This window comes from Lissotriton vulgaris, chromosome 1_1 (genome assembly GCF_964263255.1).
Source record: "Lissotriton vulgaris chromosome 1_1, aLisVul1.2, whole genome shotgun sequence".
NCBI lineage: Eukaryota > Metazoa > Chordata > Amphibia > Caudata > Salamandridae > Lissotriton > Lissotriton vulgaris.
This window is the reverse complement of record NC_141685.1, coordinates 877,702,718-877,726,996: the sequence shown is the minus strand read 5'-3', so window position 1 is coordinate 877,726,996 and position 24,279 is coordinate 877,702,718. Positions and strand designations below refer to the sequence as shown.

The 24,279-nt window shown below is 48.0% G+C and overlaps 1 protein-coding gene across 1 annotated transcript in view; it reads right to left on the bottom strand.

Moving 5' to 3' along the window:
* SLC25A17 (solute carrier family 25 member 17) overlaps positions 1-24,279 on the bottom strand; it is a 337,066-nt gene that overhangs the window by 67,949 nt on the left and 244,838 nt on the right. The window contains exons 6-7 of the mRNA XM_086958413.1: positions 3,365-3,481; positions 2,941-3,086 (exon numbers count right to left, since the gene is read on the bottom strand). Of these exons, the coding sequence (XP_086814539.1) occupies positions 2,941-3,086; positions 3,365-3,481 (263 nt within the window). The remainder of the gene's footprint in view (positions 1-2,940; positions 3,087-3,364; positions 3,482-24,279) is intronic.

Below are 24,279 nucleotides of genomic sequence, written 5' to 3'. Positions count from 1 at the left end.
GGGAGCAGATATCATACAGAGCAAGGCACTTGGCATACCATATAGGACTCACTGAAACATTGACTAAAGTCTCCACCTATTGGTATTATACCCCAGAGCGGATACACGAGATGGACCGTAGTAAGGATAGCGCTTGCTGGAGGGGATGCGGACAGATAGGCACACTGACACACATCCTATGGGACTGTCCACTCCTAGAACCTTACTGGAAAGAAGTGATAGATCAGATCGACTTCCAGTTCGCCACCGAACTGCCATGCTTCCCGGCATATATATTGCTAGGCCTCCCGAATGGGTTGGTGTATCCCCTTAAATCCCGCAGGGGCAGATGGATAGCTATTGCATTGGGCTCATCGGTACAGAACATCTTAATACACTGGCGCACTACCACACTTCCCTCTATCACGGGCTGGCTTCACAGATTGTGGCATGTGTTAGGAATGGAGAAACTATCGCTCACTGTGGCGGGGGACATAGAACAATTTGATGACCTTTGGCAGCCATTCCGGTCTCTGCTACTCACCGAATTCAGGGAAATCACCTGCCCGAGATACTTACGCCTATTAAGGCTTACGACGCCCGAAGAGTCCACCTCTTGAATGACCGCTGAGCTGGCTTCTTCTATTTAGGGGAGATCAGGGTGGAGGGCGAGGGACAGACCTGCGCACTGGACGAAAGGGGGGGGGGGGGGGTAGGGGTGGGGGGGATTAGGGAGGCGGGAGTTTTGGGGGGTGTTTGGGGAGAGGGACTGTTATCTTATTGCAACACTGCATATCTTCAAGGGTTGCTGTGGGGGGGGGTCTACAACAGAGATGCCTTTGGGACAATTAACGCCATATATGCAACCCTAGCCGCAGTGACCTGATATCATATACGCTAAGTATGTTTTGTCTGTTTGTGTTGTTCCAATAAAAACACTTTAAACATAAAAAATATATAAAATGTATGTAATGTTAAAAAATTAAATGTAAATTTAAAATATTTCATCAAAAAGTATATTAATATGATTTTTTTCAAATTACAAATAATTTGACCTGTTAAAAAAAATAAGCTAAATTAATTTTATACAGAACTTTTAGTACATTTTAATACATAAAACTATTTTACTTTAGGTGTTTTTTGAATAAATCTTCAACAAAAAAAATGTACCTAAATTAATTACATTTTAAAATTTAGTTCATAGTAACATAGCATCTGTAATTGCTACTCTACACTTAAAATACATACATAACATTAATTTACATTATCATTTAACTTATAGATTTTTTTAAACTATAACTATTAAAAATGTTCCAATACTTTACCAAAGGGGAGTCTACGCTCTGATTCCGTGTGGGAACCTTAAATACAGTTGTAATGTCACTACTAGCAGCAACTGTGTGGTTGTATATGAGGATTTTACTCACTCCACCCAGTGTGTACACTTTTGAGTAATTTTACACTTGCGATTGATGATTAGCCAAAAGTAGTATAGTCACCCTAATGTTTAAGTGTAAACTGACATGTGTAGATGTACTCATGTTTAAGTTTACCTCTGTGAATAGGCCCCTTACTTTCTAATTTCGCGAAGTGACTTCGGCTTGGCCAAAAACTGAATTAGAGGATCCTGGAGCCTCGCTCTGAGTACCCCAAGGAAATGGCCTCTAATGAATCCTGTCCCACAGGGGGCATTGCTGTCCTCCTGTGCCATTGCTAAAAGCAGCAGTACGGCTTGGAAAATGTACTGGGGTACGGTGACCATCACTCACCCTGCCTTTAAAGAACCAATTACCTAGGAATGGCAAGGCTATGTAACATTCTCACAGGTAATGAGGCTTCTAGACTGCTGACAATGCTTCATAACAGCAACACAGGAGAAAACCGTTCACAGAAGTTAGAGTAACAGCTGCTTAAAGTATCTGCCCTAGACAGGCAAGCACAGAGCCGAGGCACAGACAGAAAATAAGACTCGCAGTGAAGATCAGTGCAATAATTGCACCTTGCTGGTCTTAATAAACCCTTTCTTGAAGGTCAGTAACACCTGCTATTTATATACAGATACAATTTGTTATTATGTGGGCAAACATAAGCCTAGATCATGAGTTGATGAAACAAAGCTACAGCGCCAATGTATCGATGACGGCAACTTACTTACGTGGCCCCAACTTTAACTGTGCCCCCTGACCTCCCGGGCACCCAACTGGCTCCACCTATGTGCGCCAGATCTCAGCACTCTCGCTGCAGCCTTACCAATGTTTGCTGGTCCCTTAAATGCATTGGCTACTGTTACTGTGCCTATCAGAGAAAGGCCAATAAAGATCTGGCTGTTTCCAAACTCTTGGCAAGTGTCTCTCAGACTAGAAGCCAGAGTGGTTTGTGAAAGCAGCCTGCAAAACGATCATTCACAAACCCTTCACTTGCCACTCTATACTTACGATGCTTTTACATGTGGCTGCGCCAGGTTTGCAGCAAATTTCTCTGGCGCTCACGCACAATGCCAGGGCACAGATTATAGATTCCACTTCAACCAACAACATTCTCCAATCCAACACTACAAATGGAGTAGTTATATAGCCACGCTGGAAAGTGACTTAAGCATTGTCAGTATGTAGGAAAAAACAAATTGAAATGCTACAATACAAGACCTGCCCACAACTGTGCCTGCCTTGACTGCCTCTTACCTGCTTTGACATCGGTCTAACCTGTTTCTGCTGTTCCTCCCATGCATCTGTTCCTCCTCACCCGCGTCTACCCTCTGCTACGTGCCAGCCTCCAACTGTGCCTGCCCAGTCTCACCCATCTGTACCCGACCTCACCTGCCTCCACCATCCTTACATCTGTCTGCCATATTTTCACCTGCACCCGCTTCCCCTCTCCTAGCTCTGCCCAGCCTCACCATTGTCTGCATTGCAATACCTGTAACTACTGCAGGTTGCGCACAAGTGCTTTTCCCAGCCTCACCTCGGCCTGTCCGGCCAGCAGCTGGCGCTTCATCCCCTCATAGAACATGAACTGGATAGCAGGGTTAAAGACCAGCAGCAGAGATGGGACGGTGCCGTTCCAGAGTGCGGCAAACCCTTCATCTCGCACAATCTGATGGAAGGCATCTGGGAGAGAGGAGATACATGGATTAAAGTCAACATCAAACAGAGGCGACTGGAGGGGGAGCAACAACAGAGCCATTTCATGGTCCCAGTACTGGAAAAGCAGGAGGGCTTAAGAACATGATGAAAGTGAACTGGCTTGGCTGCATGTGGGTTCCAACAATGGAATAGTAAAGGGCGCAACGGATTGAGATACAGAAGCAGAGTTGTGTGAGAATCCTTGTAATGGAATAAAAAGGAGTTACACATGCCTTAATAATTGCTTCAAATTCCCATCGTACCCATGATGCCCTTGTAGTTGGTCGTCACAATGTCATCGTTCCGGAACTTGGCCCCCTGCAATTTTAGGCGTGTGTTCACCACCCAGAGCGGTGTGGTAAGCAGCACGTTCACCACTCCTGCAAGAGAAAGAGGACGAATCAAAAATCAAGAGGGAAGAAAAGGCATTTCTTTTGTTCACAGCAATGCGTACGAGGGACCTCTGTGCCCACCTTCAGGAATCAAGAATAAACTAATTTCCCATAACAGCGATTTTGTAGTTTGGTGTCTGATACAAGACACACAATTTATGTACTCTTAGATTTCAGTGATTCGACCCAGATTACTTTTTAAGAAATTAGAAAAACAGCCCGGGGACTTTATTTCAGCATCAACATTAAAGCTGCCCACAATAACTCCAGAACTCTCCCTAACTCAGGACCATATTCAGGTTGCTTTTTCACACGGTTACTCATGACAAGTTCACTTCTTTTCCTCACGAGGAGGCCATTTAGATCTCGAGTCGAAACGTGACAGATACCGAGCTGCAAAAAAGTATGAAAGTGAGGAAAGAGTCTGCTGCAGCGTAGATAGTTCCAGATGTGCAACATTTGTATATAGTAGATAGTTTAAACACAAACATTAACAGACTAATGTGCATAGACTAGATTTTGACATCTTTAGAGTCCTTCACAATACCTTCCAGGCACATAAAAGAACCTTAAGGAAAGAATATCTCCGTCAAATACAACCAAAAAGGAATAACGTATTTCTGTGATCAAAGCTGATGAAGACCATAAGGTAAGGTCATACCTGGTAACTAAGCAATTTTCAAATCAGGATTCTACAAGACAGGATTACCTAAGCAGACATGGAGTGCTCTACCTTTGGGCTTCAGGAGGGCCTGACCCTCTGGAATTTAATGAATGTTATATTCATTATATGGCTATTAAGGGGAAAGGTCACCATAAGCGAGGATTGATCATTTATGTTTCCAGTTACTAGAAGTGTAAAGCATCTATAGCGAACCAGCCAATCAGTATTATTATGCAAAGCAACGCAAGGATTGTTTTGCTGGAAGGATAAGAGTCCACCGGTATTTGTTAAAAAATTGTGTGCTCATTTGTTTAACTGTGGGGTCCTCGTTGGGCAGTTGATTGTTGTCCGATCTCTGAAGGCCATAGGCCACGCCCCCTCCCGCTAGCTCCGCCCCCCGCCGAAGGCACTTAATAGCGCTGACTACGAGCGCTTGCCAGAGGCTCCTATATCTCCTGAGGCGCAGCCGGGAGAACGTTTTTCAGCAAAACCGAATCATTGTCTTTAAAAACTGTGTTCCACTTGTTTTAACTGTGGTGTCTTTCGCTGGGCTTTTTGTTTGCTAACTGATCCCCGAAGGCCATAGGCCACGCCCCCTCCCGCTAGCCACGCCCCCAACAGAAGGCATTTAATCACCGTGAGTGCAAGCGTTTGCCAGAGGTTATTTTATCTCCTGAGGCACAGCCGGGAGAAGGCCACTACTCGTTTTTAACTTGTTCTGCTTGTAAAATTGTTTTAGTACTTACTGATTTAGCTGGTTCTGAGCACTTGTCTCCTTGATCCCTATGCTCTGGGCACTCCCGCGCAGCTGAATCGAGCGCTGCTGCGGGCCACCACCCTTTCGCCGCCATCTCCCAGAGGCCACAGGCCACGCCCACCACCTACAGGCCACGCCCCTTCCGTTTATCCCCTCCATAAACAATGTGTTTCCCCCGGTCGCGCAGCGGACGGGCGCAGCGGGCGCGCCGTCAGCGCGCCGAAGGCGCGCCAAAGGCAAACCCGTCTCCGCCCGTCCGCGACCGGCAGGGACCAGGGGCCATAGACCCCGCCCTTTCCCTACCCTACACCCCAGCTCAACTTCTCTCCTTCAACAACGGTCAGCACATTGACCCTCTTCTGCTTCAGCGCATCATCGCCTTGGACATTTTATCCCCATTATCTTCACTACCTTTACCTATGCCATCCTCCCCCTTGTCCCAGCCCTGTCCCACCTCGGATCCTTCCCCCCTTTCCTCCTCCAGCATGGCCACTGCCTACCTGCTTAATACTAGATCTGCGGGTAGACATCAGCTGGAGATCTTCAATTTATTGGATACTGACACACCTGATTTTCTTTTCCTCACGGAAACTTGGTTCGCTGCTGATTCCCTCCCTGACCTTCTCTCCGCCCTCCCCGACTCTTACTATGCTCTTCGGGCGGATCGCCCCGTCGGTAAACTCGGGGGAGGAGTGGCGATGATCATCCGTTCCAGTCTCCAGTTTCAGTCTCTTTCTTATTCTCCCATGTGCGGAGTAGATTTCCTAATTGCCCGTTCAGTCAATCTTAAGGCCCCCCTCACTATAGCCCTTTTTTATCGCCCTCCGCAGTACATGTCCTCCTTTGTTCCTGCCCTTCAGGAACTTCTGGCTACGCTCGTTGTCAATAACTCCTCTGTTCTTCTTTTGGGGGATTTTAATTATTGGCCAGGCGATCCCAGAGAAGACACGTCTTCTAAGGACTTTTCTGCTACCCTTCAGTCCCTTAATTTTTTATCACACATCCATTCCCCCACTCATATTCACGGTCATGTTCTAGACCAAATTTGGTCAGCCAACTGTCCCATTCCTCCCCCCATCGTTCTTCCCTGCACCTGGTCCGATCATTCACTAATCTCTTTTTCCATTGAGCTCGGAACCCAAGAGAGGCCCCCCTTACCTAAAAACATCCTGGCCCGAAATTGGAATAGGGTGGATCTTGACTCTCTGTGTGCCTCCCTTGCTTCCTCTGGCCCTGTCCTATGCAACCTTCCTATTGACCATCAAATAGACGCCGTAAATCACTGGCTGTCCTCTTCCTGTGACTCAGTCGCCCCCCTCAGGAAAGGTAAGACCTGTCGACCCCATGACGCTCAAAAATGGTTTTCAGACGAGCTAAAAATCCTCAAATTGGACCTTAAACGCTCTGAACGTCATTGGAGGCGTAGATACTGCCCTGTTTTGCGAGCTAAATACAAAACACTCTTGGCAAGTTACAAAAAAGCCATATTACAAGCCAAAACCATCTATTTCTCAGAAAGAATATCCCTTTCAGCCAATAAGCCCAAGGAGATTTTCTCTATAGTTCGCAATCTTGTTGCATCCGACAGAGCCAATTTGAACATTATCTCTTCCCAAGACCTTTGCCTTTCTCTCAATGACTTCTTCCTGGAGAAGATTGCCAAGATCAAATCTAATATTCCCTCTGTCTCTCCGTCCCCTCCTCTTTCTGTCCCCCCCTTGTCCTCCATTCCTCTTAATCAGTTTCCCCCTATCTCCTTGGGAGTGTTCTTGGCTCTACTCCAGAAAGTGAAGTCCGGTTCCCCAGCCGATTGTGCGCCAGCCCGCTGTCTGAAAGTATTCTTCACCCATTGCCCCGACCCTCCTCTCTCTCCTCTTAATTCTTCCATTTCCTCCGGTTCTGTTCCTAAGTATTTCAAATCCGCCATAGTTCGCCCTATTTTAAAAAAACCTGGCCTAGACCCTTCCCTCCCTTCTAACTTTAGGCCTATTTCCCTTCTCCCCTACCTCGGAAAGATCTTGGAGAGCTACATCACTTCTTGTCTCTCTTCCCACATCGAGGACAACCACCTCTTGGCCTCCCACCAAGCAGGTTTCCGACCGGCTCATTCCACAGAGTCTGTTGTCCTGTCCGTCTTGGACGAGCTAAAGAGTAAGGCAGATTCGAACTTGCCCCAAGCCTTGGTGCTTCTCGATCTGTCCGCTGCGTTTGACACGGTCGACCATGCTATCCTTCTCGACCGTGTCAGCGCAGTGGGCGTCCGGGGTACAGCCCTCTCTTGGCTCGCCTCTTTTCTTAAAGATCGAACTCAGGCGGTTCATCTTTCCTGTTACTCCGCCCCTTCCCGCTTGGTCCCCTGTGGAGTTCCCCAAGGCTCCTCTTTGTCCCCTCTTCTTTTTAACCTTTATATCCGTCCTCTTATTCTTTCCCTTCTTGAAATGGGGGTCTCCGTGTATAACTACGCGGATGACCTCCAGCTCGTATTTGATCTTTCTTCTCCCTTGCACTCCCCACCTAAATTTCACTCTACCTTGGCCTTTATTTCAGATTGGATGAATCGGAATCAACTGAAGCTTAATCTGGACAAGACGGAGTTGGTCCTGACTGGCTCCTCCTCTTCCCCTTGGTCGACTGCCTTTTGGCCCTCCATCTCTGGCCCTCCACCTCTACCAGCAGCCTCGGCAAAGACCTTGGGCATTAGAGTCAGTCGGGACCTCTCTATGCATGCCCAGATCAGCTCGGTTGTATCCTCCTGTTTCCTTTCCCTCCGAATCATCCGAAAGGTGTCCCGTTTCTTTTCTTCTGACGCCCTTAAGCTTATTATTTTGGCCATGATTCTTTCCCGTCTCGATTACGGGAACAGCCTGTACGTGGGCATTCCAGCGTACGAACTTCGCCGCCTACAGGCTGTCCAGAATCAGGCCGCCCGCCTTATTTTCCACCTCCCAAAGTCCTCCCGCATCACCCCTGTCCTGAAAACACTTCATTGGCTCCCCATCTCCCAGAGATCCCTCTTTAAGATAGGCTGTCTGGTCTTCATGGCTCGAGCCCGCATCGGCCCAGTCTTTATCAACTCTCTCATCACTCCCTATGTCCCCAACCGTTCCCTCCGCTCCTCTAATCAGTTCCTCTCCAATGTACCTCGATTCCGTAAATCCAAAACCGGAGGCACCAGATTCTCTGTTTTGGGTCCCTCCTTCTGGAATAGTCTCCCTCTAACAATCAGATCCATTACCATTTATTCCCAATTCCGTAAGGCCTTAAAAACCCACCTGTTCTCTACTGCTTATCCCTGCTAAACAGTTTTGGCTTCCCCTGTCTCCCTCAGCTCCCCACCTCTAGCGCCAGGAAGCCGCTTGGTCACAGTGCGCTCTATTAAGAACCTTTTTCATTTCATTTCATTTCAAAATATTCAACTTATCTCTAAGGTTAAACAAAAAAAGAATGTATTCTTAACAAGATTTAATTCCCCAACTGGTTGCATACTGCTATAATCCCCATTTACACTTGATGGGTGACTTCTAATCTTAAACGCTCACAAGGTAACAATTAATTTGTGGTCAGTAGCAAAGAAAGCTGAAGAAATAAGAACTTTTCAATGCCAATACAAGAGAAGGATCCGACTGGTGTCAGATTGCTAACGCTGTGTCATTCTTTTAATTTGAAAGATCTCAGTGCACAGGCTCGGACTGACTGACATCTGTGGAAAAATCACACACTCTTCGGTTGTCAGTTTTTTCAATATCCTTCTATTATAATAGCCCTTTACTATTGAGCAAAGGCAGGAGTGTCACACAGTTCAAGTCCCTTAACAAGGAGTTTTAGTTATTGAACGTGATGTCCAAAAAGGTATGGATTACTTTAAAACGGAATAAAAATGAGATTAGATGTTCCATTTATTGGCTTGATTTTTAAGGTTACATAGTATAGGCTGAAAATAAAGTAAGAGATATGATCAGTGGTTATTGGTTATTTGCAATCTAGTCCTGTTACCTCAGCTTCCTATGAAAAAAGGCAATGCAAACAGGGGAAGTACAGGGAAGTACACCATGGCTCACAGGAGGGGGGTGGGAACGTAATTGGCACACCGCCCTCGCCGCTTCGCACCCTCAGTGTACCTGCATCACCCTCAACTGGGCCCCGAAGATGGGGCGCGTATGGGAGTGGAAAAAAAAAAGTCAGTAGTGTATCAGAAATAATTTTATTCTTTGATCAGGTTATTAAAATTTATGTGTTTGGAAAAGAGTCCACAATTAATTGAGTGGTAGTTTCCTTACAAATCAGTCGACATGTTTCAGCCATGAAACGGTGTAATGTTACCAGGCATTCTTCAGGACTTATTGGTGTATTCTGTCCCAAGCAACACAGGAACCCCCCGGACAGGTCCCACTCCCCCTCACTCCCATACGCGCCCCATCTTCGGGGCCCAGTTGAGGGTGATGCAGGTACACTGAGGGTGCCGAGCGGCGAGGGCGGTGTGCCAATTATGTTCCCACCCCCCTCCTGTGACCCATGGTGTACTTCCCTGACACCACAAAAGTGCAGAAACCATAAAGCTGGAAGCCTCCTAAACCAGGAGTAATTAGGAAGCAAATCTTACTTCCTAATTTTTTGCACTTTTTCACCTTTTTTGTTATTTTCACTTTCCCGTCCCTAGGTAAGGGTGGGCCTTAGCGCGTCCATACAGCCAGGGTTTAATACACCAATAAGTCCTGAAGAATGCCTGGTATCTTTACACCGTTTCATGGCTGAAACATGTCGACTGATTTGTAAGGAAACTACCACTCAATTAATTGTGGACTCTTTTCCAAACACATACATTTTAATAACCTGTCCTTAGTGATCAAAGAATAAAATTATTTCTGATACACTACTGACTTTTTAAACCCTCACCACTCATTAGTCAAATTTACTTTGCACAACACGTCTGAATCTCACTATCCTGCTCCGCAGTAGATCTGGCGTTGTAGCACACCAAAGAGGCACTCGGTCTCTTTGGTGGGATCCGATGATGAAACATGTCATCACCAGGTGGTGAGTGAGGGCTTTCCTTAACGTCTTGTTTACTGATTATTCGTATAAACAACAATTATTTTGGCACAGAGATAGAGGAAAGATGAGGGCATAGCTTTCTTTTAGACAAAGTAGAGCCCCTCAATTTTTTTTAGCTCTATCGATAATGTAGTAGACACCCGCCTACTCACACCAATGCTTAAAGTGATAGTAGCTAAATTGAAGCCTGCACTCCTATACTCTCATTCACTTTTTCCAGAGAAATTGGGATTGTAGATGAATTTAGAAAAATGTACAGCGCTTCAATTACTGTTTTTCCCCAATCATTAGCTTAATTTCAAATATGGCTGAATTTCTATTTATTAAAACAGAAGCTTAGTTCATTGGCGTTAATCTCTCTATGTGCTTTTTTTGGCATTAACTTTAATACAATGCAAAATGTAATCTGGACAAAATTCCACCACAAGAGAGATCAGGATAACCAATGGACAAAACTATACAACATTTTTTTAGAAGTACTCGATATGCAAGGTAATTAAGATTCAGTTAACAGGTCAGATGTTAAAAAAAATGTATTAAGGAACAAGTCAAGTTACTGTATAGGAGTAAAGACTGAGAAAATTACAATAAGAAGGCTGCACAGTACACTAAGGCCAGTTACCAACCAGGGCAAGTGTTGTTATATTTCACAAGTCAGCTCTCAAAACAATTAGGTGTATGATGGTCTGACTGCAATTTTTTTATTACCTATTAAGGAACTAAGATAAGGCTGTGCTTTTATTGAGAACAGGAAGCATACGTCTGATGAAGCTACTAGGTTTTCAATAAAGGGCCAAAATTTAGGGCCTGATTTACTGTGTTTTTTAAACATTTATTTCTCCAAGTGGCAGTCTAGTTCTTTGTTTTTTGAAACAATTAACCCCATACCCTGAGAGTTTTCTCCCCGGGACTGGAGATCATGTAGCACTTTGTTCCTGTCTCTCATAACAGTTCTTTTCTGGTGGTGACAAACAGGAAAAATAGACATTACACTGTACTTCCAAAATAGGGCTTGGGGATTTGTAAATGGAAAAAGCAGAGGAAGGTGGTGACTCGCTTTGCGATACTGGCCTTACTCCTAGCTAAGCGCAGCATTACACTATACTGGCGTTCTCCAAGCGGTCCCCCAATAGCAGCATGGAGGGGAGCGGTCTACAAATGGGGAGTCGCAGAAGAAGACACAATCAGGTTCGAGGAGGCACGGGGTACAAGACAACGCCACATATCCATGGAGTGGTCAATGCTCCTCCACAGCTTCAAACAGACACGTAACACCCCTAAGAATACCCCAGCTGCCACTCAGACTGAGCTCGACCCCAGCAACGCAGGAACCCCCGGACGGGTCCCACTCCCCCTCACTCCCATACGCGCCCTGGTGTGAGAGCAATACCCAGCACCAATAGACCAGCTACAACCAATGTCCTTATTCCCAGCCCCCATCCTTTCCACTCCAGAGTTATTCATCCCAGTTGGTTTAAAAAGGTGAACTCTTTTCAACCAAACCTAAGAGCAGTAAGACACACCGACTAGGCCCTGGTAATTAACGCGCCGGGATGTGACCCATTATCACTAAGCATCCATCCACGGTTAGAAACAAGATGCCTAGCAGAACAAATAAAGATCTTGATGTTATTCTGTTATAATGGCAATATACCTTGACGAATGTTACATGACTAACAATGACATAGTAAACTATATACTCTGTATGTAAATGGAAAAACTAAAAAAAAGGGTCACCCAAAAAAAAAAAAGTGGAGTTGAGTGCCATAAAATTGAGTACAGTGGATTGGTGTGGCATAGAGTGGCAAGGCATGGAGTGGAGTGCCGCAGCGAAATATAGAGCAGAGTAGAATAGAATAGAGTGGCATAATAAAGTGGGGTGATGCAGAGTGGCATGGCACAGAGTGGTGTGGCATGGAGAGGCAGAGTAGAGTGGTCGAGCCAAAGTAGAGGGGCATGGAGTGGCGTAGAACATAGTGGAGTGGTGTAGAACAGAGGAGACTGGCGTGGAGTAGAGTGGCACAGAGGGGAGTAGAGTTGCACAGAGTTGAGTTGAGCAGAATGGAGTACAGTAGAGTGGCATGGAGTACAGTGGAGTGGCACAGAATGAAGAGTCATAGAATAGTATAGGTGTAGGTAAGGATTAGTTACTTACCTGTAATCCTAGTTCTCATCCAGGGGTCTACTCATCAAAGTCATAATCTATATACATATGTGAAAACATATATCTGCAGCTTAAAATGTTTCCAACATGGCAAAAATGCCGAAATTAGATAGGTTTGCATTGTAGTATCCATACCTTCCTTACCCATAAGGAAAAGAGGAAGCACTAAACAGTTGTCATAGAACAATGCTTTATGGGGCGTGGCTTGGATGCCGAGGCGGCCTGCAGCGTGAGCGCCGAGCTCGGCTAAGGAACCCGGCGTTTCTCCTGTCGATCGGGCCCCCTGGACCCCCCCACGCAACTGTGAGGGTCGGGGAACTGAGGAGTGGCCGGCCTGGAGGGTCCCGGCAGGCTGCGGCGGCACCTGCGGGGATTGCAGAGTGTTCCCCGGGTCCGCGCTGACTGCGGGGAAGGATCCAAAATGGCGGCACCCCCCCTTTTGAGAGGTCTCTGGACGGTGCCGCGAGCGACGAACTGGTGGCGCATTGCCAGGCGCCTTAGATCCTGCAGAAGTGCAGTTAAGGTGCGGCCGCGAGTGGATTGTGGCGGCTCACCGGCAGGCGCCCCGGGGCACCAGATTGGGACTTCTGCCCGGATTACTACGTGGATCGGATTGAAAGGCGCAAATCACCGGAGTGGGCTCATTAAACTGGTCTGCTGCTCTTTACGAAGGGGGGAAAATTGCACAAAGACCACCCCAGGCAACTGCTAACAGACTGTCTGCAAAACTCAAGGAGCGGCCAGAAATATTTGCAGGCTGAATAGATTTCTTCAGCTGCGTTGTCCATGCGAGGTCCAGGAAGGGCAAACCAATGTCATAGGGTCAAGGTGTGGACCTTCCTTTAGATACAATGAATCTAAGTGGAGCTTCTTTACAGAAAAGTAAAAGTAAAACAAAAAGTTTTTCCCTATGGGAGATATTATTCCCTGCTCCTAGATCAGGACTCAAAATGACAAACTCAATCCACAACATTCATTTATCTTGCATCTTGTTGAATGGGAGAACACTTACCAGAAAGAAACACAAACAATCTATTAAAAAGGTATACAATTTATTATAAATAAAAATACATAGATATCAATGAATAGTCAATTAAAAACATGAAATACACAAATAAAACCACCTAATGTGGGTATGGAGAAAATTATCGAAAAAGACACTGCTATCTGTCTTAGTTATGTCATTTCGGGCCCTCGTTTGACAACAATGGGGGAATAATATTCCTTTAAACCAGATTATTTGTTGGCAACGCCGAATATGACTTGGTGAAAATGCGTCGACGCGTTTCGGAAGCTTAAATGATAATGGCTTCCTTCCTCAGGACAGTCTCTATTTGTTTTCTCCACAGAATTGTATCATACCTAATGCACAAATGAAATACGACTATTAGATCCTGACTTTATAATCACTATCTACACATTTTTTAATATGATCTCCTAAGGGTAACTGAATCCACTTCCATCTATGAATTTGTACTGAAATCTAAATGTGGAACATGGTTATAAATGCAGGTAAGGGGCCTATTTGTAATCACAGAGAATCTATATGTAATGGCCATTCGTTTGTATTATTGTACATTTCTCCACAATGTCCCCGTTCTAGCCATATAAAGTTAACATCAAACCGTTTTGCATGATCCTTTCACGTATTTTTAAATTTAAACTTATATAGTGCATTGCATTTCTGAATAAACATACATCTCAAAAGTACTAAAAAGCCTTATATATCCAATTTGATAGCCGCCTATATGTATCAATGGTTTTCCCATCATTCTAAAAACATTGTGCTTAAATCCTGAACCCTCTGGTTAGTGTTGTCCACATTCTCCCGACAATCATACAAAACATTCATACACCAATCATATTATATATTATTGTTACTGACCATTGCAGTTATGTTGCCAGAAGAAATCTACAGAATGTGTAGTATTTCTGTGGTGATCGCCTCTAATGTTCACAGGCTCCCACAGTCCTGTATGCAATTAGGAAAAATACAACATTAAGTGTTGGATATTAGCGTACCCTGACACTATTATTTGAAAGGCGTTTTATTTATTTACCTCAGTGTATAAGAGGAAGCTTCTGTCTCAACTCAAATATTATTAAATAACTTGTTCAGTTGTGATATTGTCATCACATTCCTGCATAGGTTAGAGAATACTGATTAGTTATTTACATCATGCGTATAGTTATTTATAACGCAAAAATAAACCTGTTATGAGGTTTTTAATCACAAAAGGATTACCTTGCGTGGTTCACAAGGGGCGTAATTATTTCAATGCCTCCAAGCGAGTGCTTGTTCTGTATTGATACTGAAAAGGAATTTAAAAGGAGCATTTTACTCATTTAGCGGGAAACAAACTATCGTCATTGCCATACTGCATTTGTTTGAAAATCGATCCTTACCGAGAATTACGGTTCTGATTTGAAAAAACGGGGTCCTTTTGCGCAGCCGGGTAATATTGTGCACGTGGCTGGGTGAAAAAATGAAACGGTGTCACTATGTATATGGCTTTTGTTACAAATAGTTACTAATAGTTACTGGGTTGCAGCAAGGTGTTAGCTTAATCAAATACTAGCCCCAACCCTCTATCAATGTCGGCGTGTTCCAAATCGCCTCTTTTATACCGCTCCCCCCGCATGGTTAATTATTACTAATCGGGAGTTCTTCTTACCTATTGCGTGCACACGGCTATCTTTCCCGGGCTGCTAAACGTGGCGTCTGTACGATCACCGCTCGCGTAATGGTTTGTGGGCTCACCGAGCTCCATTAGTCGCTTTTAAAGCCCGTCATGCGGTCACGTGGTTCTAAGTTTAATCCTCGCGGCCGACCTATACTGCGTGCGCTATGTTCACTGTGTTTCCTATTCTTTTTTTATTTTTTTTAAATTCAGGTAGGGAAAGGAAACAAAACTTTATTGCTCACTTACTAAAGGGCATTCCTTAACTTACGCCCAGTTGGTAACGGGAAAATTTTATACGCGCTGTTGAGTAGGACTATGTTGCACGTTTGTGCACAGTGCAAAGATATAGTAAATAACGGCAGCCTCGAGTTCAGTATTGTTAATGGAGAGTAAAGAGAATCGTTCAATTCTTGACCTAAAATTATGGTCTCGTCCCTAAAAAATCGCCTGTTTATTTCTAATGTATAGGCCTTCCTGTCCAAAGTGTCAGGGAGATCTTAAACCCTGATGTCTGAGCTTTACAGTGCTTATGAGTAAAGGCACATATCACATATCTTTACAGAACCAGGGTGTAATGAGAAAATTGGGAGTGACTTGACTCACTGTGCCTTAGGTCCTGGAGAAGCGCAATTAAGGAGCGGCCGCGAGAGGATTGTGGCGGCTCGCCGGCGGGCTCCTTGGGGGCACCGGATTGGGACTTCTGGCCCGGTGGGCACTTTGGAACGACCTAGCCCCGGGGAAGGGACGCTGAAGGTAGCCATGGGGGCCAGAGGCTGAGCGGCGGGGCGGCCTGCGCCATCTGGTGCTGCTGAGGCAATTGCACCGCAGGGCCGATTTTGGAGCTGTAGAGGCAGGGCGGCGGTTGCTGAGGCTGAGTGCTGCGGGGGACGCCCGATGGCCTTGGGGACCGTAGACTGAGTGCCGCCGGACAGAAACGGGTGGCGGGCCTCTGGTTGGACCTTGGTGCAGAATTGTGGTGAGTCGGGGGCACCCTTGTTTGGAGGCGCACTGGAGAAGCCTTGTGAGGGCGGCGGCGAGTTAGGAGGACTGTGAGCCTGATTGGGCGGGAGCCTGCAGGATTGAACATGCGCCCGCCTGGGCCACACGGCGGAGACGGGGCATTCTCCCTGGTGGTGTTCCTGACCGAAACTGCGCACCGCTCTGAGCTGGGAGGGGCGTTGGCCGAGGGCCCTGACTGCTGTAGCCCTCTCGGGGCTGCATGGATTCGGCCGCGGAGTAGACGGACCAGCTGGCAACATGGCGAGAGGTGGGCTTTGAAGAACCAGGCGGGGTGAAGGGGGACATCTATCTGACCCCCCGGACCGGGAGGCTGACCCTTGGAATAGCCCGGAGTGCTTTGAGGGACACCGTGACTTGGCACTGGAGTGCTCCGTCGATCGCAGTCATGGGCAGGCCCCGGGGGAGGAAGGAGGAAGACCCGCTACCCTCTGACACCGAGTCCTTGCCTCAAGAGGATAGGGATGCGCAGGATTTGCCACAAGCTCCAGGGCTCATACACCAAATGGATAAAGTTCTGGCCACCATTGCGGACTCTCGCACCGCTCTTCAGCAGGACATTGCACAGGTGGCGACGGGACTGGGCCTGCTGCGAGCTGATCACTCCAAACTGTCTGATTGGGTGAAACAAGATCTAGGAAATTGCCCCTGCGCAGACCGCGCTGAACGCAACGATGGCGAGTGCCCTGGACCGACTAGCGGTGTTGGAACGGCGGGCGGAAGACGCGGAAGGCAGAAATAGGCAGAACAACATCCGCGTGGTGGGGCTGCCGGGAAAGATCGAAGGGTCGGACATGGTGAGCTACCTGGAAACTTGGCTTAAAACGGTGGTGGCCCCTGAGGGTTTGTCGGCCTTCTACACCCTGGAACGAGCGCACCGCGTCCCTGCTAGGCCTCCGCTGCAGGGACGCCCTACACGGCTGGTGATAGCGCGGCTGTTACATTTTAGGGACGTGGCTTGCTCCTTCAGAGGGCTCGTAGGGGCGGCCCTTTCCAGGTTGACAATAGCAGTGTTACTTTATTCCCGGATTATGCACTCGACACTCAGCGGCGCTGCATGTCCTTCCAGGCTGTTAAGAAAGAATTGCGTGCAGAGGGGATCCAGTATTCTTTGTTCTTTCCGGCCAAGTTGCGCATCGCACTGGATGGAATGATGTGTTTTCAGGACACCCCAGAGGAAGCATGGGCCAGGCTGGAGTCTTACAGGGCTGGCAAAGACTGTCGGGAGGTTGAAGCGCAGGAGTTGGCTAGGGACTCCCAGCCTCGCAGATCGCAACGAATACGGCGCCGACGGCGGGGTTTACGGAAGCCATCGACCTCGCAGATGGCAGTGGAGTGCAGGGGAGTACTGGACGCAGTGACGGCGAACTCTGGGGAACTGCTAAGGACCTGCGACAACGGGCTCGGACCTGGGAAGCGACAGGGGCCAATCGGAGGCAGAGTCCTCTACATCGGACGGTGCACGTTTGCCGCTGGTGACACCTGGAACGGCAGACGGACTGCTAGATGAGTAGACTTTGTATTATCCTTGGGCTTGGGATTCGGATGTGGCTAGATGTTCTGCAATGGTTATCTCGGTTGGGGGGGATCCTATGGTGCACTGGATGTGTGGAAGAATGAGACTTTGGACTGAGTTTGAATAAAGTGGGGAAGGCCACAGTAAAAACGGGGGGCTCTAGGGGGGGGATACATTTAGGACGGGGACTCTTGGGGTGGACAATGGGTGCGATTCGGTTTATTCGTAGGTTAATTGCTAGGCTCTATCCAACCCCCACCGGATGGTACCAGTTAGCTTGCCTTAGCTTTGTCTGAGGCGGTAAGTTGGGTTAGTTTAGATGGGATTCACTATGTTGGTGCCTGTTCTTGGGGGTGGGGGCGCTGTGGTGGGTGGGGCGGGATTGTTGAGGGATGAGATTGTTTTGTTTGGGGGACATTGCATGCCGGCGCGACTAATTGAGAATGTGGAGCTTTTGAGTACTGTGCATCTGTACTGTGGGCCCGCTACCTGGCAACCAGGGGGGGAGGAACGATTTGCGTGTATTTTACATTGCCGTTATGGGTCCGTTACCTGATGTGAAATGTGTGACCGGGAATGTTCGAGGATTGCACTCCATGCAGCGTAGATACAAAGTTCACTCCTATTTGGAGTGTAGGGGCGCGCAGATAGCCTTCCTACAGGAGACCCATTTGACTGGGACAGAGGGGCTGGAGCTGCAGCGCAGATGGCGAGGTCAGCTTTATTACACCACTTACTCAGCCTTTGCACGGGGGTGTTGATTTGGGTTAGGGCGGGGGTCCCCTTTCAGGTAACTGACCAACTGGTAGACTCCGAGGGCCGCTATGTTGTGGTTAGAGGACGCCTTTATGGGCGGGAGGTGACCCTCTGCAGTGTCTATGCCCCTAATGTGGAACAGGCGCCCTTCCTGGAGGCTTTGTCTACCGCCCTCGCGGATTATTTTACCACTCCGTCATTGATGGGGGGAGACTTTAACTCAGTTGTAGATGTGCCCATGGACAGATCCCATCCTCCACTGCCCACAGCTCCGGCTCCGGCTCATAAACTAGCCAAGGTTAGGGCCCAGTGGCAAGATAACTGGGGATTTATTGATGTTTGGCGAGCGCAGCACTCGGACAATAGAGATTATTCGTACTTCTCGGCTTTGCATGATCTGCACGTGCGGTTGGACGCGATTTTGTGTAGTCCTGGCCTGGTGTCCTTGGCAGTCGGCAGCGAGTACTTATCGCGCACCATATCGGATCATAATCCGTTGTTGGTGAGTTTCTGTTGGGTTGCGGAGCATCCTATAATACCGACCTGGAAGTTGCGCCCGGAGATGTTGGAGGATCAAGCATTTCGCGCAGAGCTAGGGAATGGGGTGGAGCAATACATTGCGGAGAATGCGGGCACCGCCACGACGACGGCCCTGGAATGGGATGCCTTTAAGGTGGTAGTCCGCGGGATCTGTATTGCCAAGTGGGTGGGGGTAAGGAAGCTACTACTACAAGAAATCGAGGCGGGCGAACTGGCCCTAAGGGAGGCTGAGAGAGCCCATTCTGCTGGCTCTGAGACGCGCGACACGGTTCAGTCTTGAAAGGAAGTGGTAGCGGTGGTATTGGAGCGCTTACGGCGCTTCGATCATAGAGCTTACTTGGCCCGTGCACATGCGTAAAGGGATAAGGTGGGCACACTACTGGGTTGGCTGGCTGACCCTGCTCCTAGATGTGTACCTATATTGGCATTAACCTCGTCCTCAGGACGTTTGGAATATACACATCAAGTTAATGATCGCTTTCGGTCCTTTTATGCGAGTCTTTACACCAGCCAATTGCAGACTGGGGAGGTAGATGTCCAAGTGTTTTTGGAGGAACTGTAGCTGCCTACAATTGAAGGAGGAGGAGGTGGAAGCCCTTAGTCAGGACGTTACGTTAGCCGAAATTCGCTGCGCCATTAAGCAGTTGGCGCGTAACAAAACTCCAGGAAGCGATGGACTGCCTATCGAATTCTATTTAGTGTATATTGACCTTCTGGCTCCCAGACTACTGGCGATGTATAAGGAGGCTAGACAGCGGGGGGTACTGCCGGCCTCCACTAGGGAGGCTATCATTGTTCCTCTCCTTAAACCAGGGAAGCATCCGACTGATCCGACTGCATACAGGCCCCTGTCTATGCTCACCACTGACTATAAGATACTGAGCCGAGTGCTGGCCACTAGACTCCTCCCCTTTATTACGCGGTTGGTTCACTCTGATCAGGCCGGGTTTATCCCGACTCGCAATACCCCCAGCAGCATACGTCAGTTGATAGGGATATTGAATGGAGATTATGGTGTGGAGGGGCAGGGGATGGTCCTTTCGGTTGATATTGCCAAGGCGTTCGACAGCTTGGAATGGCCCTATTTGTTCTCAGTCAGGAAAGCATTCGGACTCGGAGCCTGATATGTCCGTTGGACTGAAATATTGTACTCGTCGGCGACCGCTTGGGTTCGGGTTGGCAGAGTGGTTTCCTCCTCTTCACTAGACAGGGCTGCCCGCTCTCCCCACTGCTGTTCGCCCTTGCGGTGGAGCCATTAGCGGCGCGCGCTAGGATGGGGGGGCGTTCCAAGGCTTGCGACTTACAACCAGTTGCACTATTTCTCGCTGTATGCGGACGACCTCCTATTGTTTCTGAGATGCGGGGGAGGCCCTGGAGGGAGCGCGCTCCCTCCTCGGTTGGTTCGGAAACATCTCAGGACTGCGGGTTAACTGGGCGAAGACTTGCGTATTCCCGGTGACCAGAGAATGCGATCCGCCCGCACTGCCGCCTGATTTGGCGTGGGAACCTAGGTGTCTCCCCTATTTGGGGACGCATGTGAGTACCATACTCAGGAGGATCTCCTTGAAGGCAATAATCGGCGGAGCGTTGAGAGGCCTGAGGGGTAGCATGCGCTTCTGAGGGACTCTGCCGTACCGGTGGCGTGGCGCTGCTGAAGATGGTGGCACTTCCTCGACCCTTATAATTTTTCCGGACCCTACCGATACGGATACCTGTTGCTCTTTTTCACCAACTCTGTTCTAAGGTGGGGAGTTTTATCTGAGGTGTAGGGAGGCGCAGAGTAGCACTGGATACTCTGATGCGACAGAGAGCTGAAGGGGGCCTTGCTGTCCCAGATTTTGAATTGTATTACTTAGCTGCGCAATTTCAACACCTTACTCAAGCAGTGGCACTGGAGTTTCGAGGGCCGGAACGGGAGTCTGAACCAGATGTGCCACGGCATGTTTTGTCCTTCGTGGTCCTATAGCAGCGACTGCGGACTACTGATTTGTCGATGGTGGAGGGTGCCCTACGGCATTGTTGGAAACGATTCCACAATAGAATTGGGGTGCAGTGACCGTATGCTCCCGAAATACCGCTGGGCATGTGCACGGCATTGCCGCATGGTGGGGATTGGTCCGCCCTCGCGGAATGGGAGGAGCTGGGCCTACAGATGGTGTTCTATTAGCATATGGCGCATTGCAAGCGACTTTTGGTCTCCCGCGCAGCTATTTCCTGATGCACGCAGCACTGGTTGCCGCTATCCAGAGGCGTTGGGGCACGGGCCTCTCGGAGCCGCCAACAAGCGGAGCGTGCCAATACGTGGTGATGGCGGCGGGCAAATATAAAGTGGTTACATGCTTATATAAACGTATGCTGGGAGAGGGGATGAACCCGTTGCAGAAAGTACGGGAGCAATGGGCGACAGACCTAGATAAAGAAATACCCGACACGGCCTGGCCGCAAATACTTAAAAGAGCATGGAAGTGCACCAGGAATGCTAGGTTTCAGTTGATCCAATTTTTTATACTTCACAGGGCATACCTTACACCGGCTAAAATTAACCAGTATTTCCGGGTAGACACCGCACTGTGCCCACGGTGCAGACTACAGGGCGCGGACTTCAGCCCTATGCTGTGGGATTGTCCGCAGTTGGGCACATACTGTGAGGAGATAACTGATTTGCTTTGTAGAGTAACTGGGCGACAGATTACTCTGGATAAGGGGACTTGCCTGTTACACTGGTTTCCGTACACTAGTAAAACTAAGTTGTCTACCAAATTTGTAGACCTAGGATTCATTCTGGCCAAGAGGGAAATTACGTCTCACTGGAAGGCAGCGGTAGGCCCTAGCTACGCTAGATGGAAGGCGGCGTTGCTAGTGTGGGCGAGCAGCGAGAGTTCGGTTCGATTGTAGCAGGCTCATAGGTCCCATAACGACAAGGCGCTAGAGGCGGCGCGGGCCTGGGAGGCTTTGGTGACGGAAATACCGACACTAGATCTAGACACTGACTCAGAATCTAGCGCGCCGACGGAGGACAAAAACCAGTAGACGGTCTTCTCTAGACAAGGGGGGGATACTATGTGAGATGATTCCCGACTTCCGTGGTAGTCAAGATATTTAATGGTATTGTTGATATGATAGCATGTACACAACCTGCAAACTAGGGTAGTATTTTGCTTGCATTCACTCCTTTGGTTGCAGCGCTGGCAGCAGGGGTGGGGGGTAGGGGTGGTTAGACGGGGAGGGAGGACCTACATATGGTGTTGAACGATGGCCTGGAGCCCAGAACTTCAATCATAGTGAAATATTGTATGGAGGGGCTTGACACTGTAACAGTAGGTCTGGTACAGGGACCTTGCGACATTGATCGGACTTATATAATTGGTTTGTTGGATTGCTGTAATAGTGTCAATGTTTCCTTTATTATCGACTGTCGGGCAATATGTAACTATGCTGGTCCTTCCTTATGTCTGTTTGTGTTTTAAAACAATAAAAAGATTTATAAAAAAAATAAAAAAAAAATAAAAAAATGCAACTATCTGCAGCCTAAAATGTTTCCAACATGGCACAAATGCCGAAATTACACAGGTTTGCAATGTAGTACCCATACCTTCCTTACCTGTAAGGAAAAGAGGAAGCACTAAACAGTTGTCATACAACAATGCTTTATTGCCATAAATAAAACTTGTAATTGCAGGCAGTTGCCTGTAGGCTCCAGCAGAGTACCAAGAAAACAAAGAAAACGGACACCATGCCTTTAAGGCCTTAGAGTTAGGGTACCGTGCCTTTAAGACCTGCAGGAGACCCCCTGCTCCCATGATGCACCACAGGTGGCAGTTAGGTCAGTTCTTTTTGATGGTGTATAGACACCTGAGTAGACATGCAATCCATATACAATAATTTCAAGAGTGCTCGTCCGGGGAGGAGGGTGGGTCGCTTATGACTTTGATGAGTATACCCCTGAATGAGAACTAGGACTACAGGTAAATAACTAATCCTTCTCATCCAGGGGATACTCATCAATAGTCATAATCTATGAATAGAGTAGCAAGCCCATACCCAAAGTCTCGCGGACGAGCAACAGAGTATACAGAACATGAAACAACATCACATTCAAATTGCAAATATGCAAACAAATTCCGTAAAGAAGCCTGCCCAACCTGGGCATCGCCCTGAGCATCCGAAGCTTAACCGTAATTGCGTGTAAAGGTATGCACTGATCGCCATGTGGCTGCCCTGTAGAGATCAGATATCGGAATGTTGCGAAGGAGAGCTGTGGTAGAAGCTTTCCCTCTGGTAGAGTGTGCTTTTGGTCTGCCTTGTAAGGTCTTATTACCTAACTGGTAGGATAAAGCTATACAAGAGAGGATCCATCTAGAAATAGATCTCTTGGAAGCAGCTAGACCGGTATTCGTGGAACCGTAGTTGACAAAGAAGCGGTCAGACTCAGTTTTTGCTAGGTAAAACTTCAATACCCTCCGGAGATCTGAAGAATGTAAAGACCTCTCTGGGGGAGTTGTAGGAAAGTGGGCAGCGTGATAACCTGATTGATGTGAAAATCTGAGACCACCTTAGGGAGGAAGCTCAGATGTGTTCGAAGCACCACTCTATTGGCATAGAGCACAGTTTAAGGCTCCTTGCAGCACAGCGCCTGAATCTCACTCACCCTGCGGGCTGAAGTGATGGCTACTAAGAAAGGAGCTTTCCAGGTTAAATGCTGCAAAGATGCCTAATGAATAGGCTTGAAAGGAGCACCCATTTGCTTGGTGAGGACAATATTAAGTTCCCGAGGAGGAGAAGGGGATCTGACTGGTGGAAACACTTTCCTGAGCCCCTCTAGAAAATCCTTGACCACAGGCATTTGGAAGAATGAGCTCTGAGTAGAGGACTTTCTATAAGCTGTGATAGCAGCTAGATGGACCCTGATGGAGGGGTATTTCAGGCCTGACTTTGCCAAGTACAGTAAGTAGGGGAGGATCACTTGCTCTTGACCTTTCATTGGATCAAAAGCGTTGTCCTTACACCACAGGTAAAATCTCTTCGACTTGAAAGCATAAGACTTTCTGGTGGAGGGTCTCTTTGCTTCCTTGAGAATGCGCATACAGTCAGCAGAGAGGTCTAGATGTCCGTACTGGATGACTTCATGAGCCATGCAGTCAATCGTAGAGACGGGAGGTTGGGATGGAATCCTAAGGCAGCTTGGAGGTGGACTGTTGCTGCTTGTTGTTCCCCCCTTCCTCTGCCAGGGCGCTTTTGCTGGAATTGGGACCTCTGCTGGTTCTGGGAGCACCATTGAGGGGTTTGAACCCTCTGTTGGAAGGAATGTTTGTCGCTCTGTCGAAAGCGTTTGCAGAACTCTTTCCGCTTCTCCAGACCAACAGCTTTGATCGTATCCAGCTCGGTCTTCATCTTATTCATCTCCTCATCCGCATGAGCCCCGAATAAGGGGGAGCCGTTAAACGGAAGGTTCAGGATCTTTTTCTGTGCATCTGGTTTGAGACCTGTGAGGCGCAGCCAGGCTGAGCGCCGCAAACAGATGCCATGGGAGTAGCCATGAGCGGCGAGATCTGAGGCGTCCGCTGCCGCGCTTATGACTTGATTGGCTACTAGACCACCCTCCTGTAGGATCTCATGGAAGTCCTGCCGATCTTCTT